Source organism: Clinocottus analis, unplaced genomic scaffold (genome assembly GCF_023055335.1).
Source record: "Clinocottus analis isolate CAN_PGR_092001 unplaced genomic scaffold, fCliAna1.0.p SCAF_19, whole genome shotgun sequence".
In the NCBI taxonomy this organism is placed as follows: Eukaryota; Metazoa; Chordata; class Actinopteri; order Perciformes; family Cottidae; genus Clinocottus; species Clinocottus analis.
Window position 1 is genome coordinate 15085377 of NW_027175920.1, and position 22317 is coordinate 15107693.

At 41.9% G+C, this 22317-nt stretch overlaps 1 protein-coding gene across 8 annotated transcripts in view; it reads right to left on the reverse strand.

Moving 5' to 3' along the window:
* exoc6 (exocyst complex component 6) overlaps positions 1-21338 on the reverse strand; it is a 45184-nt gene extending 23846 nt beyond the window's left edge. For 4 of the 8 annotated variants that reach the window (XM_068582660.1, XM_068582658.1, XM_068582656.1 and 1 more), the window contains exons 1-18: positions 21225-21338; positions 13192-13363; positions 11515-11562; positions 11224-11314; positions 10541-10586; positions 7567-7620; positions 7250-7400; positions 7000-7161; positions 6661-6729; positions 6311-6394; positions 5798-5844; positions 5372-5492; positions 3780-3851; positions 3579-3676; positions 2578-2683; positions 1004-1113; positions 756-867; positions 536-670 (exon numbers count right to left, since the gene is read on the reverse strand). In XM_068582660.1, coding sequence (XP_068438761.1) covers positions 536-670; positions 756-867; positions 1004-1113; positions 2578-2683; positions 3579-3676; positions 3780-3851; positions 5372-5492; positions 5798-5844; positions 6311-6394; positions 6661-6729; positions 7000-7161; positions 7250-7400; positions 7567-7620; positions 10541-10586; positions 11224-11314; positions 11515-11562; positions 13192-13363; positions 21225-21322 — 1776 coding nt within the window. In that variant the 5' untranslated portion in view covers positions 21323-21338. Of the gene's footprint in view, positions 1-535; positions 671-755; positions 868-1003; positions 1117-2577; positions 2684-3578; positions 3677-3779; positions 3852-5371; positions 5493-5797; positions 5845-6310; positions 6395-6660; positions 6730-6999; positions 7162-7249; positions 7401-7566; positions 7621-10540; positions 10587-11223; positions 11315-11514; positions 11563-13191; positions 13364-21224 lie in introns of all 8 variants that reach the window. The other 4 variants (XM_068582659.1, XM_068582657.1, XM_068582655.1 and 1 more) reach the window with 1 other exon arrangement.
* Between the last annotated feature and the right edge of the window lie 979 nt (positions 21339-22317).

A 22317-nucleotide genomic window follows, 5' to 3' on the forward strand; every position in this document is an offset into this window, starting at 1 on the left:
CTCATGAAGCAAAAACGCTGTAAAAGGGTAAAAATTATAAGACGAAAACACAGAGACACAGTCGACCTGTCAATCACAGTAAACCTCACCCTAAAGCGTCCCCTGCTTTATGGTCTGTTCGACTCTACGTGACCTTAATTTACTAAGTGAACGTCATGCTGTATTGAAGAAAACTTGAAACTAGAGATTGAGACTTAAACTCATGTTCAGAATGTTTACAGAGGGAATAAATCAAGCGAGAAGTAGAGTCATTTACATAGACTTCTATACAACCAGAGGAGTCACCCCCCGGTGGCCAGTAGAGAGAATTCAAGTTGAAGGCACTTGAGCATTGGCTTTCCTTTTCCGAAGTGGAAGCTGCTGGCTCGTCTTAGAACCGTTTTCCATCAACAAGGATAGAGGAAAGGAATTTACAAAGTCGCACCCTTTGGGCCATTTTGAGTGCTTAAGATAAAAATAGATGAATAATGAAATGGGGAAACACGACACATGGCAACAAAGTGCATGATTAACACATAGAAGAATCCACTTTTACCTTGAACGTGGACAAGCCATAGAGCCTTGTGGTGTGTACGGTTTCGGGCGAGACATTGGTGATGTTTGTGATGAACTCCTCCAAATACTTGCAGGCCTGTTCCAGGTGGGTGGTATTGATGATGATCTGCACCAGCTACAGAAAGAAGTTTGCCAATTCAGACTAAATTAACTGACTTCCTGGTGTCGAGGATGATTAGTAACAGCAATGTTGTTCCTACCTCAGTCAGGCCTATGTGAGGTTTCTTGATGAGGTTTTGCAGACAGCTGCTGAGCGTTCTTGTCAGCAGCAGGTTGGTTGATTTCCGCAACATGTCATCAATTTCTGTAGAACTGGATACAACAGATACATCAGTGTTGCACAACACAGAGGAAAACAGTCAGGATGATTCAAACTGTGGAGGTGTGCTAGAGTCCACCTTGAACATACTAATAGTGGAAAAAATGGTAATTGTTCTGTGGGACCAACCTCCGATGTAGTGACTCAGAGAACTTGAGGCTGGCGTAAATTAACTCTTTGACCTGTGTGTAGATCTGAGGGACCGACTGGGACATTGGCAGCTTCTTTGGAAAGTCCTGCTGCTTATACACACACACACACGCGCACACACACACAAGAACACCACCACATTAAATGTCTCCTTTTCTAATATAAAGACCCATATCAAGCACTTTTAGTCCTTTACTTCTATAGTTACGGTTCTATGAACATATACATGTTGAGGAGTAAGTAAGAGGGTGTGGTTGAAGGGTGAGTTTGGGAGTTATCATTGGGGGTGTTGTAGGTTGAATGGACAAACTGTATTTAGCGACGATGCTCAATATCTGTGGAGAGTGTGCTTTGATCTTTAACGCTGGACGGCTGTGTGTCTGTCCACTACGATCAAGCCTTCTCTGGAGGGCCCATTTGGCAGTGCGAAGCAGAGAGAACCACAACCCTCATCTAGAGACTCAGAGAACCCAAACATGCAGCACTTGAAGGTATGTGTGGATTAGTCGTGTTCCTTACAGATGCTGCCATTTGAGAAAGTTTTACAGGTTAACTCATTAACATTATCAGGTTTCCTATTAGCATGAAGATTGAATCATAAATAGGGCCAAATAGGTGCTTTGATAGATAGATAGATAGATAGATAGATAGATAGATAGATAGATAGATAGATAGATAGATAGATAGATAGATAGATAGATAGATAGATAGATAGATAGATAGATAGATAGATAGATAGATAGATAGATAGATAGATAGATAGATAGATAGATAGATAGCCAGTAGAGGCGTTGTGCAGGGGGCTAACATAGCCAGTAGCGGTGTTGTGCAGGGGGCTAACATAGCCAGTAGAGGCGTTGTGCAGGGGGTTAACATAGCCAGTAGTCAGTAGAGGCGTTGTGCAGGGGGCTAACATAACCAGTAGCCAGTAGAGGCATTGTGCAAGGGGGCTAACATAGCCAGTAGCCAGTAGAGGCATTGTGCAAGGGGGCTAACATAACCAGTAGCCAGTAGAGGCATTGTGCAAGGGGGCTAACATAACCAGTAGCCAGTAGAGGCATTGTGCAAGGGGGCTAACATAACCAGTAGCCAGTAGAGGCATTGTGCAAGGGGGCTAACATAACCAGTAGCCAGTAGAGGCATTGTGCAAGGGGGCTAACATAGCTTGTGATTTTCTGTCAATTATTCTTACTCTCGTCATGTGATCGGTGAAATCTGATTCCTGCTACTCTGTGCTGCCCCAGGGAGGACATTTTAATGGTATAATTGTAGCATCTGCCGACCGATAACTGGCTTAGTATTTAACTAATTAAATTTGTTATTTTTTATTAATTTGATGAACCTGGGCGCTGATCCGCGGAAATTAACTTAATGGGTTTTATTTCTATGAGAAAAACGACGGTGGGGGTGCTGGGCAAGTCATGTCTTCATTGCATGGTGTATAACACAGGTAACACCGACCACCAAAAAACACAGTGGCGCAATTAAGTGATCCCAACTAGATGTCTTGCCTTGGTACAGGTTTGTGAGTCGATGGGAGCTGAGCTTGTTACCTTCTCGATCTCAGCATCGTGGAATGGAAAGCGGCTGACGACCAGCATATATTCCTCCTCTGTCTCTACTGGGATGGGACTGTAGTTGTCCAGCTCAAATATCTCCCTGTAAGAAAATAACATGATGTAATGTTCAGAGCTTTAAGAATTTCTTTCTTTTTTTTCACTGTTGGATACTACTCTAATTAAAGTACAGTTTGTTGAGTTGTTATGATATGTCATTTAAAGATGACAATATAATGTAATTGCATTTGTACTACATAAATATCAGGTGTACTTCTAACTGTTTTGAACAACATGATCTTTTGAACAAAGTCAATATACTCCGGAGTTTATTGAACACCAGTAAACTGGTGTTTAATAAAAAGGGAATTCTACATTGCATTTTGGATTTATTGCAGAAAATAAACTCTGTGGCAAATAAACATTTATAATTCTTACACATTTTGTCCAGCCAATTACCCTTCACAAATGAGGGTATCTTGTTTTAACCACAGATCCTATTTTTCAGGGATCTCCCCAAAACCTCGTCGACTTCACAACAAGAGAATGAGCAAGAATCTGTTCTCATTATTGGGGTTTAGGAGTCATTCCTGGAGTATTCGATAAGTCACTTTATCTGGCCCAATAGTTACACAACAGCTTAAAACTTAAAGCTGAACAAGACATGGAGAGCTCTTATAGTGATGGTGATATACATCTTATGAATGAAGCAGACTATATCCTGATCCATTCATTCAATGAGATCTGACAGCTTGTATTGTTTAAGAGTGACCTCAGCCTGTGGTGATGACTGAGATAATCAAATATTCCTTTACCAGAAACTAATTTCATTGGCCAACACTTGTTTCTTAAAAGGGCGTCCAGCAACACTGCAGACACACATGTCTTTGCTGTTCAGCAACAAAGTTAACACCAGGATGTAATTCCCTGCTTGGTTTCATGTGAACATCTAAGAAATATAATATTAGACAAACAGTCACATGCATAACTAAGCCCACCTGAAAACCAGCGCCCACTTCTTCAGGAGGGTTTCATTGTACTGGTCTCTGACCTCGAACAGGAGGTCAAACAGCCGGTTGACTGGGAACCCATAACCCTTTGTATACAAACACATCCAGAAGATCAAGTGTGTTAATGTCAGTTGTTCTGCACCCTTCAGATTCCCAAGATTTTCAAAGGAAGTACAGCTCTGAATCCACCTGCAGTGTGTCCGCAAAGATGACGATGAGGTTCTTCAGCTCCAGGACCAGGTCTGGATCATCACAGTATGACTTGGGGGGGGAAATAAATCAAAATCATGATTAGCACAGCACTCCAAAGCAGCAACAATAACAGAGTAATCATTTATGAAGAAATGTTAAAGAGATTTGTAAAATCTGACAGCATTAGTGAAACGAACATTGTCCAAATGAAAAACAACCATTGAGAGCATAGGAGTCTCTGACGCAGCTATCAGTCACTGCCACTGTCAAAACTAAAACTATGCAGCGCCCAGCCAAAACCAAGCACTTTTTTTCCATCGAAAATATATCCATCTGATAAAAGTATATGTAAGTAAAATGATGCTTATTTAATGCACTGTTCACAGTTAAAAAAAAACAGCCATTTAATATTCATTATTATGTAGGGAAAGGTGAATCAGAGAACAAAGTTGTGATTTCAGACACAGCTTGACAGGCGTAGAGAGCGTAACTAAGGGGGAGGGGCTTAGCCAAGGGTCAATCAGCAGCAACAAGCTCTCTCCATTTTTCTAGAGCGTAGAGTGATTTATGACCCTAAAAGCAGCACAGTGGAGTCCTTTAACACCAACACAAGGATCCCGACAAACACAGGAGTGTGTAAATCAACTGAGCAAATGAACACAGCCAGAGATTTGACGTAAAGCGGCGGCCGCCTGCCTCTTTGTTTACTCAGACACATGCATACACACATCAACAAGCAGCTGGAGACTGGCTACACAGTAGCAAATCACAGCAGTGGCAGGAACATAGATGGTTTAATGAGCCTGCATGTGCAACGTTCTAATTCATGCGATGTGTAAATATGACGTCACGTCTTAGTCGTTTTTATAATCTAGCTCTATTAATGGTTAGTGACAGTTGTGTTGTGAGGGATTTGTTTCTTGAAATGTGAGTACTAACAGTATGGAGATCTTTTATTTTTACAATAAATTAGAAGTGTTCCGGCTCACAGAAAGACTTTCTCCCTGTGGGCCGGCCATGCAGTGGTTGGAAGAGCAGGACCCCTAGCAGTGTGGAGCGGCCTGTGTCACGGCCCAGCAGAGGGGCTGCAGGCCAGGGGGGAAGCCAGGGGCCTTTGTTAGTTGTCTCACCCCACGCTGTGTGGGCCATTCTCCGGCCTGTTAGCATAATCCGCTGGGTCATTTACAAGTGACTGGAGCCCAGTGGTCAGGAATATGCCTTCTTAATCTGCTGTTATTGTTGCAATCTGTCTCTCATTAAGGCCCCAATGACCTCCTCTTTGGCAGCATGCGTATGTGTGTTTTGACCTTTTCTCTTGAGAGTGACATCATTAGGGTGTTTGTGGGTGCTATGACCTCCACATTGTGTGTGTGTGTGTGTGTGTGTGTGTGTGTGTGTGTGTGTGTGTGTGTGTGTGTGTGTGTGTGTGTGTGTGTGTGTGTGTAAATATATCTCTCTCTCAGAGAGTGAAGGTTCTTCCAGGATAAATAGATTCACAGCGGGCTCTATTATCTCTATTAACTTTAAACAGTCTCTCTTCTCATCCACAGTCCACTCCCTACTGTGTTTGTGCGCGTGTGTGGGCTTACAGAATGCGTGCGGAGCACAGCTATGATCTTGGACAGGGCCATGTTCCACACTTCATCAGTGAAAGCTCTGGTCACCAGACCCTGTGTGGCGTGGAGGATGTGGTCCTCCACAACAAAGAACCTGGCGCACACACACACACACACACATACACACATACACAATTAACTGTGATAACATGTAGATTTGCAGATAGAAACTGACCTTATATTATATCATAAACAGACATAATCCACTCATTTGCCATAAAAAAACTGTCAAATCATACAATATAAAATGGTCCATGTGGTGAGTTAGTGAGCGAGCAAGCACTGAATTAAGGTATTTGATAACTTCAGCACACAATGTGCCATGTAATAACCAAAGAGTTCTAAATAAACAACATGCTGTACTGTGACAATGAAGTGAAAATAGGAGGAGCATCTTACCCAACTATCTGATTGAAGTATCTTCTGTAGCCTTCCACTGTCTCGTGCTAAACAAACACACAGAAAACCAGAAAATATCAGAGGGTCTCTGAAACCGGTGGCGCAATTAAATTGAGGGCCAGCGTGCACCACCGGTCGGGTGCTGCGTAATTGAGCGTTGCTCGGCGAGGGAGTTCGCTCTGGTGGTTGAAGTGGCTTCGCCGGGGCGCTTGTACCGACCCACGGTTACTCACGGTATCTTATTTATTTATTTTTCTTTTTTGACTGACCCTACGTGGGCCGGACTGCGAGAGCCGTCTTAACTTTAATACTTGACTATATTTCCTGTTGATTTCCTTCATGCTTTTCCTTAAAGTGTATAAATGTATGTGTATAAATTTAATAATATTGCCTTTCAATTCATTTTGCGTGTGTGTTGCTCCCCATGTGTGTGTTGCTCCCCATGTGTGTGTTGCTCCCCATGTGTGTGTTGCTCACCATGTGTGTGTTGCTCACCATGTGTGTGTTGCTCACCATGTTAGCCTGTGGCTGCAGCACCAGCCGGGCCTGTTTCTTCCTCTGCTTCCTGTAATAGTTCTCAAATGTTTCTCGGTCACCCTGCAGACACAGAGATACACAGCAGGCTTTAATAACCTCTCCAAAAGTTAGGACAATGTTTTGCTGTCACACACCAGATGGCCCTTATATTTATAATACAAAAAAATGACAAAACAGAGTGTGTGACTAGGCCTTGGATCAATATGATGATATTGTTCTGCTCGAGTCCTTCAACGCAACAGTAAACCTGTCGGTATCAGTGGTGAAGTCACATGAAAGCAAAGGTCCTACACAAGTGGTCAGTAAGGAGATGGAGGAACACCTACCAGCACAGTGTAAATGTGTAAACACCTGTAGACGGGTGAGAAGTCCACCAGGTCCTGTGCTGTAAGAATCTGTCAGACACAGACGAGACATTTCTTTAGCATTTCTTTTAGACTCTTTCAGACTACAGCAGCCAATAAATCAAGTAGGGAACTATGACATAATATATTACTACCTAGAAATATAGATATATTACTAGTAGAAAGCAATGACATTGATACAACAACAAATTAATTTAGCAGCATCTCATAAAAAAGAACCCCAGTTTGGGAAAAGATGGATACCGCTTTTTTTCTGCACTATCACGTCCTGTCCTACACGACTACAAACCCCTTCCTCACCTCTTCATCAGCTTCCTCCTCGTCTCCCGTTTCGTCGTCCATCAGCAGGCCGTTGTGAGTGTGAGAGTGTGTCCGTCCGTTGAGGGAGTACACAGGCTTGGTGTAGTGGCCCATGCTGGCCTGCTTGGCTACTGCACTGTTAAAGGTCCTGTGCTGCTGGGCCTTGACACCGCACGTACACGCACAACGAGTTGATCGATACATTTTCATATCTATTGTGGGAATTATTTGAAAGCTGAAACTCTCATACCTGTCTCATGGCGGTATGTCCGACCTTGTCGGAGTGTTTTCGGATGCTCTCTAGGAAGTCCTTAAGGTCCGACATGGAGATCTCCTTGATCTCCTCTCGCAGTCTGGGCAAGTTTTCAGCCATGATCTGACAGAACCTGTACTGACTTACCCTGCCGGAGACACAGCACAAACAGCACAGTGGTGTTCACCTTAAAGAGCTCTGTCTAATCCAACCATTGTCTTATTCATATTACATGAATACAACAGCTGGCAAATCAACCAAATCCAATAATGAGACCATCAGTGCTATCATGAACCTTGATAGTATAATCCTACCTGGGAATGAAAACCTTCTCCAGCTGCTCCATGGTTTTCAATGCAGCATAGTATCTGAAGAGACAAATGCGTAGCTTCAGCTAGGTTGCACTCACAACTATGCTCCACCAACCAGAACCATTAACGGGTAGACTTTTGTCATAAAACCATAATCAGGTTCCCAAAGGAAAACTGAACAGTTCTGCTTATTGTATTACTTTCATAAATTGATATAGGGTATTGGGCGATACGTTTCTATGAGCTTGTAAGTAATCTACAGTCCTAGTTCACTGCAATATTATTATATCAACCTTCTTGGAGGCCAATTGGAGTCTTCGGCGGTCTGAGTTAGTCAAATCAAGTGAATAGCCCTCCTCCACAGCTCAGCAATGAAATAATGTCCAGGGAACCACAAAGATGTCAAACTAAAAAGTCTTTATCTTTGGAAGATACCCTCTTGATTAGTCTACTGAGATTGCTGAAGTCTCCTTTTATCGCCACATAAATTTGAAGGATATTTGGACTACGGAGTTTGTTCCGCATCACGTACGTTGAAGCCCAGAGTGTTGGCAAGCACTGGGGAGTACTACGGCACACAAAGTAGTGCAGAGTTTGACAGAAGTAAGATGATCAGACCTCGGTAGCCCACTCCTCATCTCTATACAGACTAGAGGATGCAGGCGAGGTTAACGACTACTAGCATGACACACCTGACGCTGCATTGAGGCTGATGTAGTCATGGATCGCTGCTTTGAATTTAATCTATTGAAAATGACAATGTTCTCAGAAAAACTGAATGTAATTTAATGTAATAATATTGTGACCCACATATTAAAATATGGTGAGATATAGCTTTGTCCTTTAGATGCCCTACTGATCGGCCAACTGCTCACATTTTAAAGCCTGACAAGGCAATCACAGAGGTGCATGTATGTCTCATCTATTGCGCGCAGTAAAGTGTGACATTTCATGCTTAACGTCCATTTGACTACCTGTGTTCCAAAGATATTGCGCTCTCTCGTGTTGCGCACACATCACAAGGGTTCAGCCCTAGGTCAGTGTGCTGAGCTCACATCATTAGGCTGATAGGCAGGCTGTGAAGGGATCTAATTGGTCGGTCAGCGAGTGTAAACTGTGTTGTATCCACATGAACAGAAGACAGCCTCATAAGCTGTACGGTGAAACGGTTTGTCACAGTGTGGAGCTCCAGGAAGGAGGACACAAGGACCGCAAGTGGCAGGACACGGAAGAGAATGTCATCTGGGCCCTGGCCTATGCAGGTCAGACAATAATGTGCATTTGCAGCATACAAACTTATTCCAATTTATTGTAAAGTGTATAGGCTACGTCATTAGTGCTTCAAGTAGACTTCACACACAGACACAAATCCCACTAGGTGGCTAGCAATGGTTTAATTGCCTCGGATTGGCTGTGGGCCGTGACAGAGCTGCAGTGAGGGGGCCTTGTTGTGAACAAGGGCACACTGAGGGTCAATTGTCCTGCCAGTGAATGGCCTCTTCCTTTCGGTACACAGTAATGAACAAGAAAGGGTCATTATTTTCCTGTCCAGCGTGAACTCTCCACCCCTCTATATACGGATAGGCATGTAAATAAGACCAAACATGAAGTTCATGGGGTAGAAATGAAGTTCAGTCAAACCCACGGAACCGTGGAAACTTGCGTCATGAATACCGGATGAGTCTGCAGATTGAAGAAGTGTGTGTTTATTTATTTTTGCTGTAATCACACATTCTCACAAATCAAAGTGGACAACGTAAACGTGGAAACTCTTATCCATTTATGTATGAACTATTCTATTTACCTAGAAGTGACTTATCAGGAAGTTTAACTGCAGACAAAATTCTCCATCTTCATTAGATAAACTCTACTCTTAGTCAAGAGGAGGAGAGTCGTGACGGAAACTAAGCTAACCCAGCTAGGACCTAAAGCTACAGCACCACCAAGTCTGCTCCTGGCTTTGGTTGAAGGAAAAAGCATTCGAACTCGGCAACGGAAGGTCGGTGATTGAGGTGCCCACATCTTTACAAAGACCTGGCTGCATCGTGGTTCTGGATCAAACCGAACCGCAGGACAAAGTGCAGGACTTTAGTGGGAAGATGTCGGCCATATTGCCCAGAAAATTGTTTAGTTGCTGCTGTTGGCCTTCCTCCTGATTTGCAAGTTCAAAGAATGCACTACAGGAAAACACTACTGCTTTTGTTTGTCATGCTTTTCTTGTGTTGCAAATTGGCTACAACTGAGTTGTACATTGACAGTAAACTGCCCTTGAATCCTTAAATCCTTGAGGCATGAAAGTATTTCATATTCATAAGGGTTCATATTTAAATAATGGGATGAGCAGTTCGTTGTTGATTAATGTCTCTATATATTTTAATTAATTTATAAATTAACTTACAGTTGGATGTGATATAGGGATTTCAACGAATAATCTAAATTTGAAAAACTGTATAAAATATAAATAATCTTTGACACAAGGCCATTAACATACATCACAGAGAACTTAACTTTTCATCACATCATATGTTTACATCACTGACGTTAAACCACTGAAAGTCAGCAAAAACAAGGTTTTCAGTTGCTGGTAAGCAAAGAGTAAGTCCACAAGTGGTCTTTGGAAGAAGGGGAAACATAGCTGCACTAGCCTCGATGAGTTGAAAGGTCTGGTGAACCTCTGGCCACTCCCCCTGTGCAGCGGCAATGTACCGTAGCCCAGAAACACCACGCCACGCCACTCTATGGACTGATGCACTTACAACCACACCTATCTGGGATGTAGCATGGCACTCTTGTGCTACAGAAAACAATGCTGTCACCACTAGTAGGTGGGGCAAGTCCTATTATTAGACTGAATGACGTTATACTTTCAGAATCTGGGATCCTTGAGAATTTCAAAATTCTTGTCAGTTGTTTTCAATATTTTGGATTTTTCGTCTCGTCAGTCACACTGTGTTGAGATGCTTTGTGAGATTGGTACCTTTTGGACTCGAGCTGCTCCTTTAGTTTGCTGTACATTTCTAGCACTGCAAAAGAAAGATAAGAAGGGAAACAGGACCGGTAAGTTTTCTGCTTGAAGCATTTCGCTCACTTTTGCTCAAAACATACTGTGCATGAAAAGGTACATAAGTGGAGCAAATAAAACATAATGTATGTGAATGTTCAACCAATAATAATAATAATAATAATAATATCCTTAGTCCAACAAAAAGGCCAAAACACAAAATATTTCAGGTTTCAGGCTTGGAATTGCAGGCTGTGACCAATGCGTATGGATCCTTTAATGCTCAATCATATTAATAAAACACCTAATACTCAGCGTCTGAAGGTTACTTTAAATAATATTCAATTAGTTCTGTAATGAGTACTTCTATTACTTCTGCATTTAATACATATATTATATATGCTACGCGACGTAAGAAATTAAGAACTAAAACAGCTGACCTCAGCTTAGAGAAGCTTTTAAAATGGCCGCCGCAGAGAACCAAGTGGGTCTATTTACCAAGTTGGGGAGAGTTCTTACTGAAGACAACCAAGATTCAAATAAGTGTGTTGAACTGGTCACATTTGAGGCACAAGCACTCATGTGGCCTCCGTGAGGTATCGCCTCATCAAACACGAGAATCAAAGCGAACCCCGCATTGCAACACAAGCAGCAGCTACCTGGTATACAGAGATGGAGCTTCTCCACCGTGGTGGCCATGTTCCTCTGCTGGACCCGACAGCGGATCACCTCTTCCGTCTGAGCCGTCACCTGAGCGACGGAGCGCACAATGGGGAAGGAGACAATGAGAAAGAGGCCACCACCGTTAACGACTGGGTTAAAGAACGGTCACGTCTAATTCAGAACCGTCTTCGCAGTTGACAAGCAGGCATATGTCCTGGGGACACAATGCAAAGCAGCTCTTTTTGTCCCCTGCACACTCATGCATACACGTCAATACGTGGACTTACCTCCCTCCCAGCCTCCTGCAGTCTTCGATTAGTGTCCGTCACTTGACCCTTTTAAAACAAACAGACATCAGTGTAAACGGTACAGCCTTCAAAAGAAAAGGTAAACGTGTCAGAAAATCAGCCACAGCTTTTTTAGGAACTGTTGCAGGTTAAAAACAAACACACAAGTTTTGAGTTTGAGAACTGTAAAACATAGATAACTTGCAAGTTTGACAAACAGTATGTTGGTTATTTGGAAGTCGGGCTTCTGTATTACTGTTTTTGATATGCACGCATTGAATTGTGAATGTTATTTTTGGATGAACATCATAGAGCTTGTTTGCCTTTTGGTGGTCATCATGCCTAACCATGGATGTTTAAAACATTCGGACCGGACGAAGATCCAAATAAAATCAAAACGCAGATCCTCCAAAAAAAATATGAAGACACAAAACAACCTGTTTTATAAATGTTGACAATTGAATGCTTTTCTGGAAGGTATGAATGAGCCGGTCTCATTGGGCCACACAGGCTCTTACGTGTTCGTCCGTCCGTCCGTCCGTCCATCCTTCCTCTGTCTGTCTGCTCCCCCTCTTCATGCCCTCTCCTTTCCCTCGCTACCTCCCTCGCTGCAGCTGCTCAGCCTTGTAATCAGCTCATTGTCCATGAAGGGGCAAGGACAAAGGCAGGCAAATTCAGATTAACCAGGCAGCGAGGACCTGAACCCGTCGCCGGTGCACTGGGCCTTTCATGGGGTTTAATGGCTTGTGACAGGCTCTTTCTCACAGATTCAGTGACAAACTTCTCGATTCTGGATGGGGATTTTTGAACTCTCGGCTCTTGTCACACGGCTGAGAGCCATGACCCAATTGACCAGTCGGCTTTTTGATGACAGTCCTTTCAACAGCGAAGCCTCCAAACGAGCGGTAGGGGAAACCAACAAAATAATAACTGCTTCTATTTTTTTTTTTTTTTTTAAATTCGGCTACAGTGAAACCCTAAGAGACTTATTGAGAAACTTAACAAGGACTATGATCCTAAACAACATTGTGTTGTAATGGGCAGCGAGCAGGGAGTAGAACCTATAACCTTTCCATTCTGGGACAGCGTCTGTTCTCATCACCTACCTTGTCCCATCACAGATAACAGCCCCATCAAGAAGAAGCGTTGATTCAACGACCATCTGATTTAATATCCATTCTTGAAAAAATTATCATTTTAATCCGTTGAGTTTGGATGAGGTCGGGTTTGATCCACATAATGATCGAGAATTATTATATTTCTACGATCCCAGAGTGATTCACAACTTCCAGGAAAATGTTTGACCTATTCCTAGGTATTGCTACGAATCCTTCACACTAAATCAAAATGGATTCAAGCATCATTTAGAGATTTGTTTTACGTTGGTATTTCGTGTGCAATGTATTTTAGAAATTGGCACGTTTCTGAGAAATAAAACAGCATCATTTACACAACAGGAAGTGAGTATTCTTTTGTGTGTATCGCTTGAACTTGTCTAGTTGTTCCTCTAAAATACACTCCACCAGGCCCTATGAAAGAAGCACATATTTAATTAGCTTCTTAAACAATCTAGCAGGCCACTAAATGTTGATATTTGCAGCTCACGTGGTTAGCAGAACAAAGTGTCCTGCTATCACCTGGTCTGGCCAGTCGTCCCTTCTACATTTTCTCTCCTACCATCAGTTTCTCAGCATCAGCGCGGACTTTGAGGAGCTCCGTGATGGCGTCCACAAAGCCCTGGTGGTGGAAATTGCACATCTTCTCAATCTCGCGGTCATGGTTCCTAATCCTGGCATCCAGCTTTTCCATGAAGCGCTTGTGGGCGTTGGGCTGGTCATCGTAAATAGACCTGGGAGAAGTGAGGAAATGGGAGTTGAAAAAATGTTATGTTGATATGTCACTTTGTTAATGTCCATCTGAAGCCTGATGGATGTAAGTTAAGTCTGGAAAAGCTGAATTTATTGTAAGTGTTATGGTGTGCATTCATAGTATTTCCAATATGGCACAACTCAGTTTGATGTATAATAAGTATGCAAAACAAAACCCCAAGATGGCTCACATTCATTCCAATGAAAGTTGCTTATATAAAATAAGTATTAAATCAATGGCCCTTTCATACTAAAGCTGCAAAAATAAATACTTTCTTAAATGCAGAAGGGGCTACTCACAGTGACAATCCCACAGAGGACCATCACCAGCTCTACAGTTCCCTCAGGTCGACAGAGCTTCATCACCTCACAGTTCAAAGCAGACGTTTTGAGTGATAAATCCCAACAATCAACAGACAAACTAAGTTAGCAACCAGCTGCTGCCATAAGGGAGCGTTAAGCAGTTAGCAGAGCCAGACACTTTTCTCAGGAGTTGGTGGAGTCCAAACGAGAGCCAAAAGAAAAGTGAATTGATTTATTTATTTGGAGCTCCATCAGCCGCCACCAAAGCAACGACTTCTCTTCCTGGGGTTCAATCTGAATGTTGGACTTCTACTCAACAGGTGGACCAAAACAGGACTCCACACTAACCCTAATGTTCCTCTGTCGGCTGGATATGGGAATTGCCTCAAGCCCATGGAAGCAGAAAGCAGGTTTGTACTGATTTATGGTTGGAACAATGAGAGCGATAATACGGGAAACGGATTTGGAGGAAACTTTGCGTCAAAACAAATGAATCCCAAATTATTATCATTGTCTTATGGTGCATTTATCACAACTTCATCGTGGTTGAAAATAAATCACAGGGCTTTGTTAGAAGTTTGTGATGTCAAGAAAGGAAAACAACGAGCATAGAATGAGAAGTATATCCTCTTGACACCCTCTCTATATGATACCAAAGATACATATATATCTTGTGGAAGACAATCTATATTCAACAAGCTAAACCCAAGAGATGTCAGAATCACATGTATTGTGAAACAGCTCCGTGCATCAAAAATTATACTTTGATAACTACAAGTCCAAACCTAAATTACAAAAACTTTGTAAATGCATCTTTTTCTCTCAGTATCAGCTTGGGCTGGGCAGTATGGTCCAACATGTGCAACACAGAATCATTTTGAAGCACAGTTTATGTCACAATTATTATTTGATTATTATGTTACATGTATTGTATTATATGATTATAGTAATGAATGGAATTATAATAACTGTCTGGTTAGGTGTTCCTCCACAGCTTATTTGTGGACTGGTCTCCTGTGTGGTCTTCTCTTACAGACACAGCTGGTAAACTACGCATTTGAGCGGCAGATGGCGGCAGTTTGATCGGTGCATCTCCAGGCAATGCCAGCTACATATAAAAAAATCATACTGGAGAGAAAATTTATACCGTAGGGCTACTTTCTGTCAGCTTCCTTCCCTCCCTAGTTTCAGCCCTCTGTCCTAACTAACACTGATTTTGTTCCTTCCCCTTAAAACAATACTCCATACAGAGAAATGTGTGAATGAGAACTGTATTATTAACTTGGCTGGATTAAAACTAAGTAGAGGTATTGTACAATGAGCATGGCGAAGACTTTGACAAGGGTCAAATCATTTTCAATACAATTTTGCTTAGTGGTGCCGTGCACGATGCCTCATTATGTGTGCGCATGCTGAACAGCACTACAAAAACACTGAGAACCAACATCCCTGTGCTAGTGGTGGAGCCCAGGTGGCCACTTGTTTGCACATTATTGTAAAAGAACCCCGCTATGAATCACTGCCGCTCATCCAACACACACACACTCTCTATCCTGGCCTGATTTCAACGGGCACAGATGGTCGTGTGTACATATGTATCTGAGTGTGTGTGAGAAAGAGAAGGCGGGAGCTGGAGTGTGTAAAAATGTGCATAAGTAGGTATCATTGCCATGGATCTTGGTCTAGAACCACAGTTTTGCTCCACAGAAATATTACATCTAGAAATACTGGGATATTTGATTTCAACACAAAATGTTGTGCATCAGAAATCGTTTCACAACAATATTATCCCAGTCAAACAACTTTAAAGTGAAGATGGACTCTTTACTCACACAACAAACACACATTGTTTGGTTATATTATAGATGAACGTTGAAAATAATGGTATATCATTTCTCAATTTAACGGTTCATGGTTTTTGACATGTTCCAAAATGGAATTGACAGAGAACTTAACTTTCTCGATGACATCCAACCGCTAGGCGTTGTAACTTATCACTTAAATGGCCTGATTCAAAAGCAGCTAAGACCTGAACTATTTGGAAAAGTCTCCTCCCTACCAAATACTTCAATGTAGATGGATCTCAAAACAAACTCATGGACACTAGGAATGTGGCATTGTTAACATCACAGCTTATTCTGAAGCCAAACCATTGACTGACTCGCAAAGACACAGAACAAGGACAGGTCGTAGGCCGGCCTTTAAGTTGAATGTGCTTCTGATACAGCGATGTTAAGAAGTGATGAATGAGCCCAAAGCTTCACTACAACACACCTCCATCTACTTCAGCTGGAGTAACGGCTCCATCTACTGACACAGAAGTGAAACTGCAACATTAACAAACGAAGGAAACATAAATCGCAACAAAACACACATCACCCTGTCATTTGATTGTGAATAACGTGAAGTGATTAAGGTAGAACCTGGGAATGGCAGATTAAAGGGAGAAAGTTTGGGTCGTGATGCGAAGATGAATTATGAATGAATAGATTTTATATTTAAAAAGGAACCAGCGGAGTAAGTACATAGTTTACAATTTATTAGCATCTCCTGCTGCTACCATGTGGGGTATGGCTTTATTCAACATGTTAACTGAGGAATTTCAATTGATCCATTTACATTTGTTTATTTTTATGAATAATTTATTCTATGAATTAGTTGTTTCACTTTTAAATCCTCGCACTCGGTTCATGTGGTCTGCTTGACTGTTCAAAAGACCTTTCCCCCTCAGTTAACTTCATGGCTAGCTAACTCACCAAATGGCACTATTCACATCGTATGTATTTGATAACTTATAATCGACTTGATAGATAATATGGTAAAATGTTGGTTTTCCTGTAATTCCCATGGAAAGTTTTCACGTTGAGTATTCTTGTTACCAATTGTTCTTTATACGAGTCAATACAAACTCCTTCAACTCCATCATTGTGGTGAGCAACACGCACACAGCCAATAAAGCAGCGAATCACACGTCTCTGTGGAGCTCTGCAGTCGGCGGCGATTTGTTAAACAAATCAGATGCTGCTTCGTCTCATCCCTACTTTCTTTTTTGCAGAAGAGTTTTGAAGCCGGCTCTATTGTCAGAGCACAAGAAAACAACAAAATAAATGAAGAGCCACAGCCTTTCAGTTAGCCGACCATCGCTGAAGTGTTCTTGATAAATAACCGAATACCATGGAACTCCTTCAGAAATTGTATCTCAGAACTATATGATGTAATGAACAGCACACCACATGCAAACTGTACACGTGCACGTTCTTGCAGCCCAGTAATCAGCAGTCTCCATTCTGCCATATATGATGTTCCTCTTTCCTGTTATGAATCATTAAAAACAGGTGGTTGCTGAAACAAATAGATCCCCGTTTCTCTGCTTCCTCTCAGGGCAGGAAGCAGACTCATTGCCAAGTGGCTACTGGGTCACAAGCACTGCGCCTTTTCATTCTACCTTTCAATGTGTTTTTCACTAATTTAAAAATGAAAGAGCAATCACCCAGTAATTTTCAGATTGTCCCTAAATTCTAGTGTGAATTTTGTATGTTTTTCCAACTGCAAGTACAAGTCTCCAAATAGCCTGCTGTATTGTCACAGTGCCTGGTACCTGCACAGATAGATAGATAATGGTAGATAAAGTTGTAAGGTTATTGCTGCAACTTCTTAAACAAGATCTGTGGTCTGGGAATATTGTGCTCCACACTGTACGCAATGCTTTGAAGTCACAAACATGTGGTTGACCGATATGAACAGGAGTGTGACATCAACATGTGAGTATGTCAGGTATAAATAGGGTTGAGTGTTGCAGCTGCTCTGCAAGTAGAAATGGGCGATATGGAGAAAATCAAGGTACAGAAAGTACACCGTGCGGACCATGAAGAGACGAGGGATGCACAGATTAAAACTGGCAGAGCTGAAGCCCATAAGCTTCATATTGTTGATAGTTTGCCGGTTACATTTACGCATGGCGATTGTACTGTGTCACAGCGGCACAGACAGTAACGCACACACACACCACATGAACAACACATAAAGTTTACAATTTATCAAACTGCAATTTAAAATAAAATAAGGGCTGCACGGTGGTGTAGTGGCTAGCACTGACGCCTCACAGCAAGAGGGTCTGTGGTTCGGATCCCGGGCGGGGCGGGGCTCGGATACTGGTCTGGCAGGTCCTTCTGTGTGGAGTTTGCATGTTCTCCCCGTGGCAGCGTGGGTTCTCTCCGGGTTCTCCGGCTTCCTCCCACAGTCCAAAGACATGCTGCATAGGTTAATTGGACTCTAAATTGCCCGTAGGTGTGAATGCGAGTGTGAATGGTTGTTTGTCTATATGTCTGCCCTGTGATGAACTGGCGACTTGTCCAGGGTGTACTCTGCCTTCGCCCCTTGACAGCTGGGATCGGCTCCAGCGCCCCGCGACCCTAATGAGGATAAGCGGTTAAGATAATGGATGGATGGATGGAATTTAAAATAAGCCATGGAGGAACAACCTTAAAATATTCAGAATGACTGATTTAATCAGACACTCAATATTGTAATGCATCCCATGCATTGTAGTTCAGAGTAATCACAGTGAGCTCTTCTGCCGATAGCACAGAGCTCAACAGCTAATAGAGTTGAATTACATGGTGCGTTAAAGCCCTTTGTTTTAATCAGAGAGCGTGAATTCAGCTAGAAATACAATGTACACGACCTTTCAAAAGTTTGGGGTCACCCAGACAAATTTTCAGTTTCTTCGCAAGTTCTCACATGGAATAACCTTCACTTCTTAGAACAAGAATAGATTGGCAAGTTTCACATGAAGTTCTCTTTTTCTGGCCTTTTTGAAAGTATAATGGAACCCACAAATGTGATGCTCCAGATACTCAACCTCACTTAAAAGGAAGGTCAGTGTTATAGCTTCTTTCACCAGCAGAACTGTTTCCAGCTGTTTAACATAATTGCACAAGTTGTTTTTTTTGCACAATTGGTCTTCTAAGACAATAAGCAAACACAATGTACCATTATATACTGGAGTGATAGTTCCTGGAAATGGGCCTTTATAGACCTATGTAGGTATTTCATTAAAAAACAGATGTTTCCACCTAGAATAGTAATGTATCACATTAACAATGCATTCAGTGTATTTCTGATTTATTCAATTGTATCTTCATTCAAAATCTGTGTTTTTCTTTAAAAAAATAAGGACATTTCTAAGTGACCCCAAACTTTTGAGCTATACAAATAAACTTGCTTTACCTAAAAAAGATAACATTTAGAATGGTTGACATGATGCCATGCAGTTGCCATACCAGAGTTGAACTCTTTCAGAAGCAATTGTATTGGCTTTTGTAAGAAAATCTAATGCACCGTGACATATACCGTTTTTAAAGCACAAATGGTAGTTTGTCAATTTTACTGTGATACAACTCTTAGGGCACACTGCCTAGCCCTAATTGGCTGCTGTGTATGCTAGCTGTACCGAGTTAAGTAGTGGTAAGTAAGTTAAGTACTTTATACTTTCTATGGTGCATACAGACCCACAGACACAGACCATGTTGCTAGCTAGCTTAGCAACATCTGCACTGACTGAGGCTGTGTCCCAATTTAGTGGCAGCATCCTATGGAGGCTGCATTTGAAAGACAAAAAGCGTCACAGAGGCTGCGAGGAGGCTGTACCATTTTGAAGCCGAGAAACGCAGCTTTCTTTCCCTCGGATTTGGAGTATCCAACTGAGGGATCCTTCACAACCAAACTTATTCTAAGATTTATTGTGCACCAGTGCCAATTTATCCACACGGCATCCACAAGCGGATCAGCATCAGGAGAAGCAGAAGATTAATACAATTTTAAATCCAAGTACTGTGTTTCAACTCATTTGATTAGCTTACGACACAAATGTTAAAAAAAAAAAAAACTTGACGCATCAGATTTTTGTTCAAATGATAAAGATGGAAACGATGAATTCAAATATATCGCATATACAGTATGTATGTACATGTATTGAGTTTGGTGTACCGGCAGCGAAACATCTCCTCCATCATAATACATAATGTAAAAATTAACGAGATATCACGGCTACATCAACCGATCACTACTCCGGCGCCAACAAAGCAGCAACTGTATCATTTTGTGCAATGTGTGTAAGTGTTATGCGTCTTTATATATCAAACATGGGTGCGAGCAAGCATTATGTCCACTTTTGCAACAAAATGGTTAATGTTGCTTTCATCCAGAGAACGTTTAACAAATCGCGTCTTAGTTCATCGATTCACACATAGATGGTTTAAAGATTATCAAGGCCAAATATAAAGCCAAAGGAAGTTGAACTTGCATCAAGGACAAGTGGCAGCAATCATTGCCGTCCTCATGTTAACAAAAGTCAGTCAGTCATACCGTGCAGGCCTAGAAACATACAGTGTATGCATTAGGTAATGCTCTTTTGTAATCATTAGTCCGCACCCGGAAGGAGCTGTACACAACTGCCCCACTGTATAAGCACAGTCACCTGCATGAAGGAGAGAAGGGAAGTGGACACTGAAGCAGTCAAATGTATGCAGACATCATTGACTATTAGAAATAGGAGCAGATCAAATGTGACGTTAACACTGAGGTTTTATTGGCGGAGAGGGTCATCAATCATGATAGCAGCGTGATATTAAAGCATCGACTTAGACGGCCAACCAATCTAGACCATCTCAGGTCATCTGTTAACAAAAATGGCAGTTCGTACACGGAAACTGAAACTAACCGAGGAGTTGATGTAATGTTACCTTTAGGGCACATATTCACTGCTTTACTCAGGTATGCTGCAAGACGGCCTACGGGCATGACTACGAGACAGGTGTGTGAGAGAGGTGGAGCCACTCAGTTAAACGCTAGCTTGTCAAACTAATACCTGTAATTAGGGCCTTTGAAGCTAGCTCGCAGCTAACCTAACTAACGTAACCATTGCGGCGTGCTGCAGGTCGGTAGTTTAAACCCCACGTCAAATGTCCCCGCGACCAGGCTCATTTTGAACCACGTCACAAGACCAGGTTTTCCTGATGACTCATCTAACCACCGTACAGTTATACTGATGTCACCAGCATACGTTTCTCTAATGTCTCTAATTAACTGCCGTTAATTGGGCAACTGACGCAAATCGTCAGCACCGCTAGCTAACGTCAGCTCCATAATGATAACAAGATGTGGTGTGCCACAACCACACCCACAGCTAATGTTTACGTCTTGACAGGTCACCAGCCGTCCATCAATACACACAACATGGGACACGCGCGCGCGCACACACACACACACACACGCATGCACGCGCACACTACGCGGTTTTGCTATAGCTGCGTTTAAGTGACTGAGCCAGTGGTCACCGTTGGCCTTTTGGCTAACAAGCCAGCGAGGCTCGCGCTTCATTTCAACACAACTGTTGGCTAAAATAGCTAATGTTAGCCTGCCGGTGGCTCGGGCAGCCAAGCTAGCTCCTGAACAATAGGTCTTATAACGCACGAGCTGCGGCAACACGCACGGACATTGTGACCGACGAGGTGGTTTTAAAAAGCCGCGTATGCTTACCGGAGAGTGGGACCAACACAAGCCGTGTCGGTGCTCTCAATTTCCTGTAAAATCCGCTCGTGCTCCGTTATACACTCCAGGGTTTCATTCTCCGCCATGATTGTTATGTGTGTATTCAGGCTATCACTGCAGCGACAGCTCAGTATGAGGGCTGGCCGGCGGGGGGCGCTGTGCAACTGGACTGAATCCAACGTCAGCAGCTTTGTTTCCACACAGTGTCCTTACGTTACATGAAAGTTAGTCACAGGGACACAGTTGCACATCCCCTAACATTTAGTCCAAACACTGCGGCCATTGGCCGACATGAAAAATCAAGTTATTGGTTGCTGTCTCCATTGTTAAATTGTAGAGTGTATACAAATGTATTTCAGCTTGTATGCAAATGTAACGTAGAGTATGAAGGTCGAGAAGAGATGTAACCTTTATTCTACATACATCGTGATTGTCTGTTTCAAACGTAGTTTGTATATAAATACGTCTTTACATACATACTGTATAAAGATGTATTTATATTCAGTCTTTCGATACAGACTGCATATACATGGTGTATACAAAGATATCTATATGTGTATTATTTATATAGATTCTAAATATAAAGATGTCTTAAATACATACTAATTAAAGACGTCTTTATATACATTTTTTATATACATACTGTATATAAAGAGGCTTTAGATATATACTATGTAAAGACATCTTTATATAGAGACTGTATATAAAGCTTTTTGGAAGAAGTTGTTATATACAGACTATGTAAAAATGTATTATAAACAGTCTTTATATAGAGTCTGTATATAAAGATACAGATTATATAAAAATACATCTTTAGTTCTTACAGTAGAGATCAAAACAATTACACTGTATAAATTACTTTTAATCACATTTAGTTTAATTGATTGAGAATGGATACCCACTTAAATAGTTTTGTATATCATTCATTATTAAATAAATAAAGAAAAACAAGCTTTACTGTCTTTTCTTTGATTAATATTCAATTATATGCACTAAAAGCTCAATTAGACCTTTGGCAGTATAAGCAAATATAACATATATGCTTGGTTGTTGGCTCTTGATGTGAATACTAAGACCAATC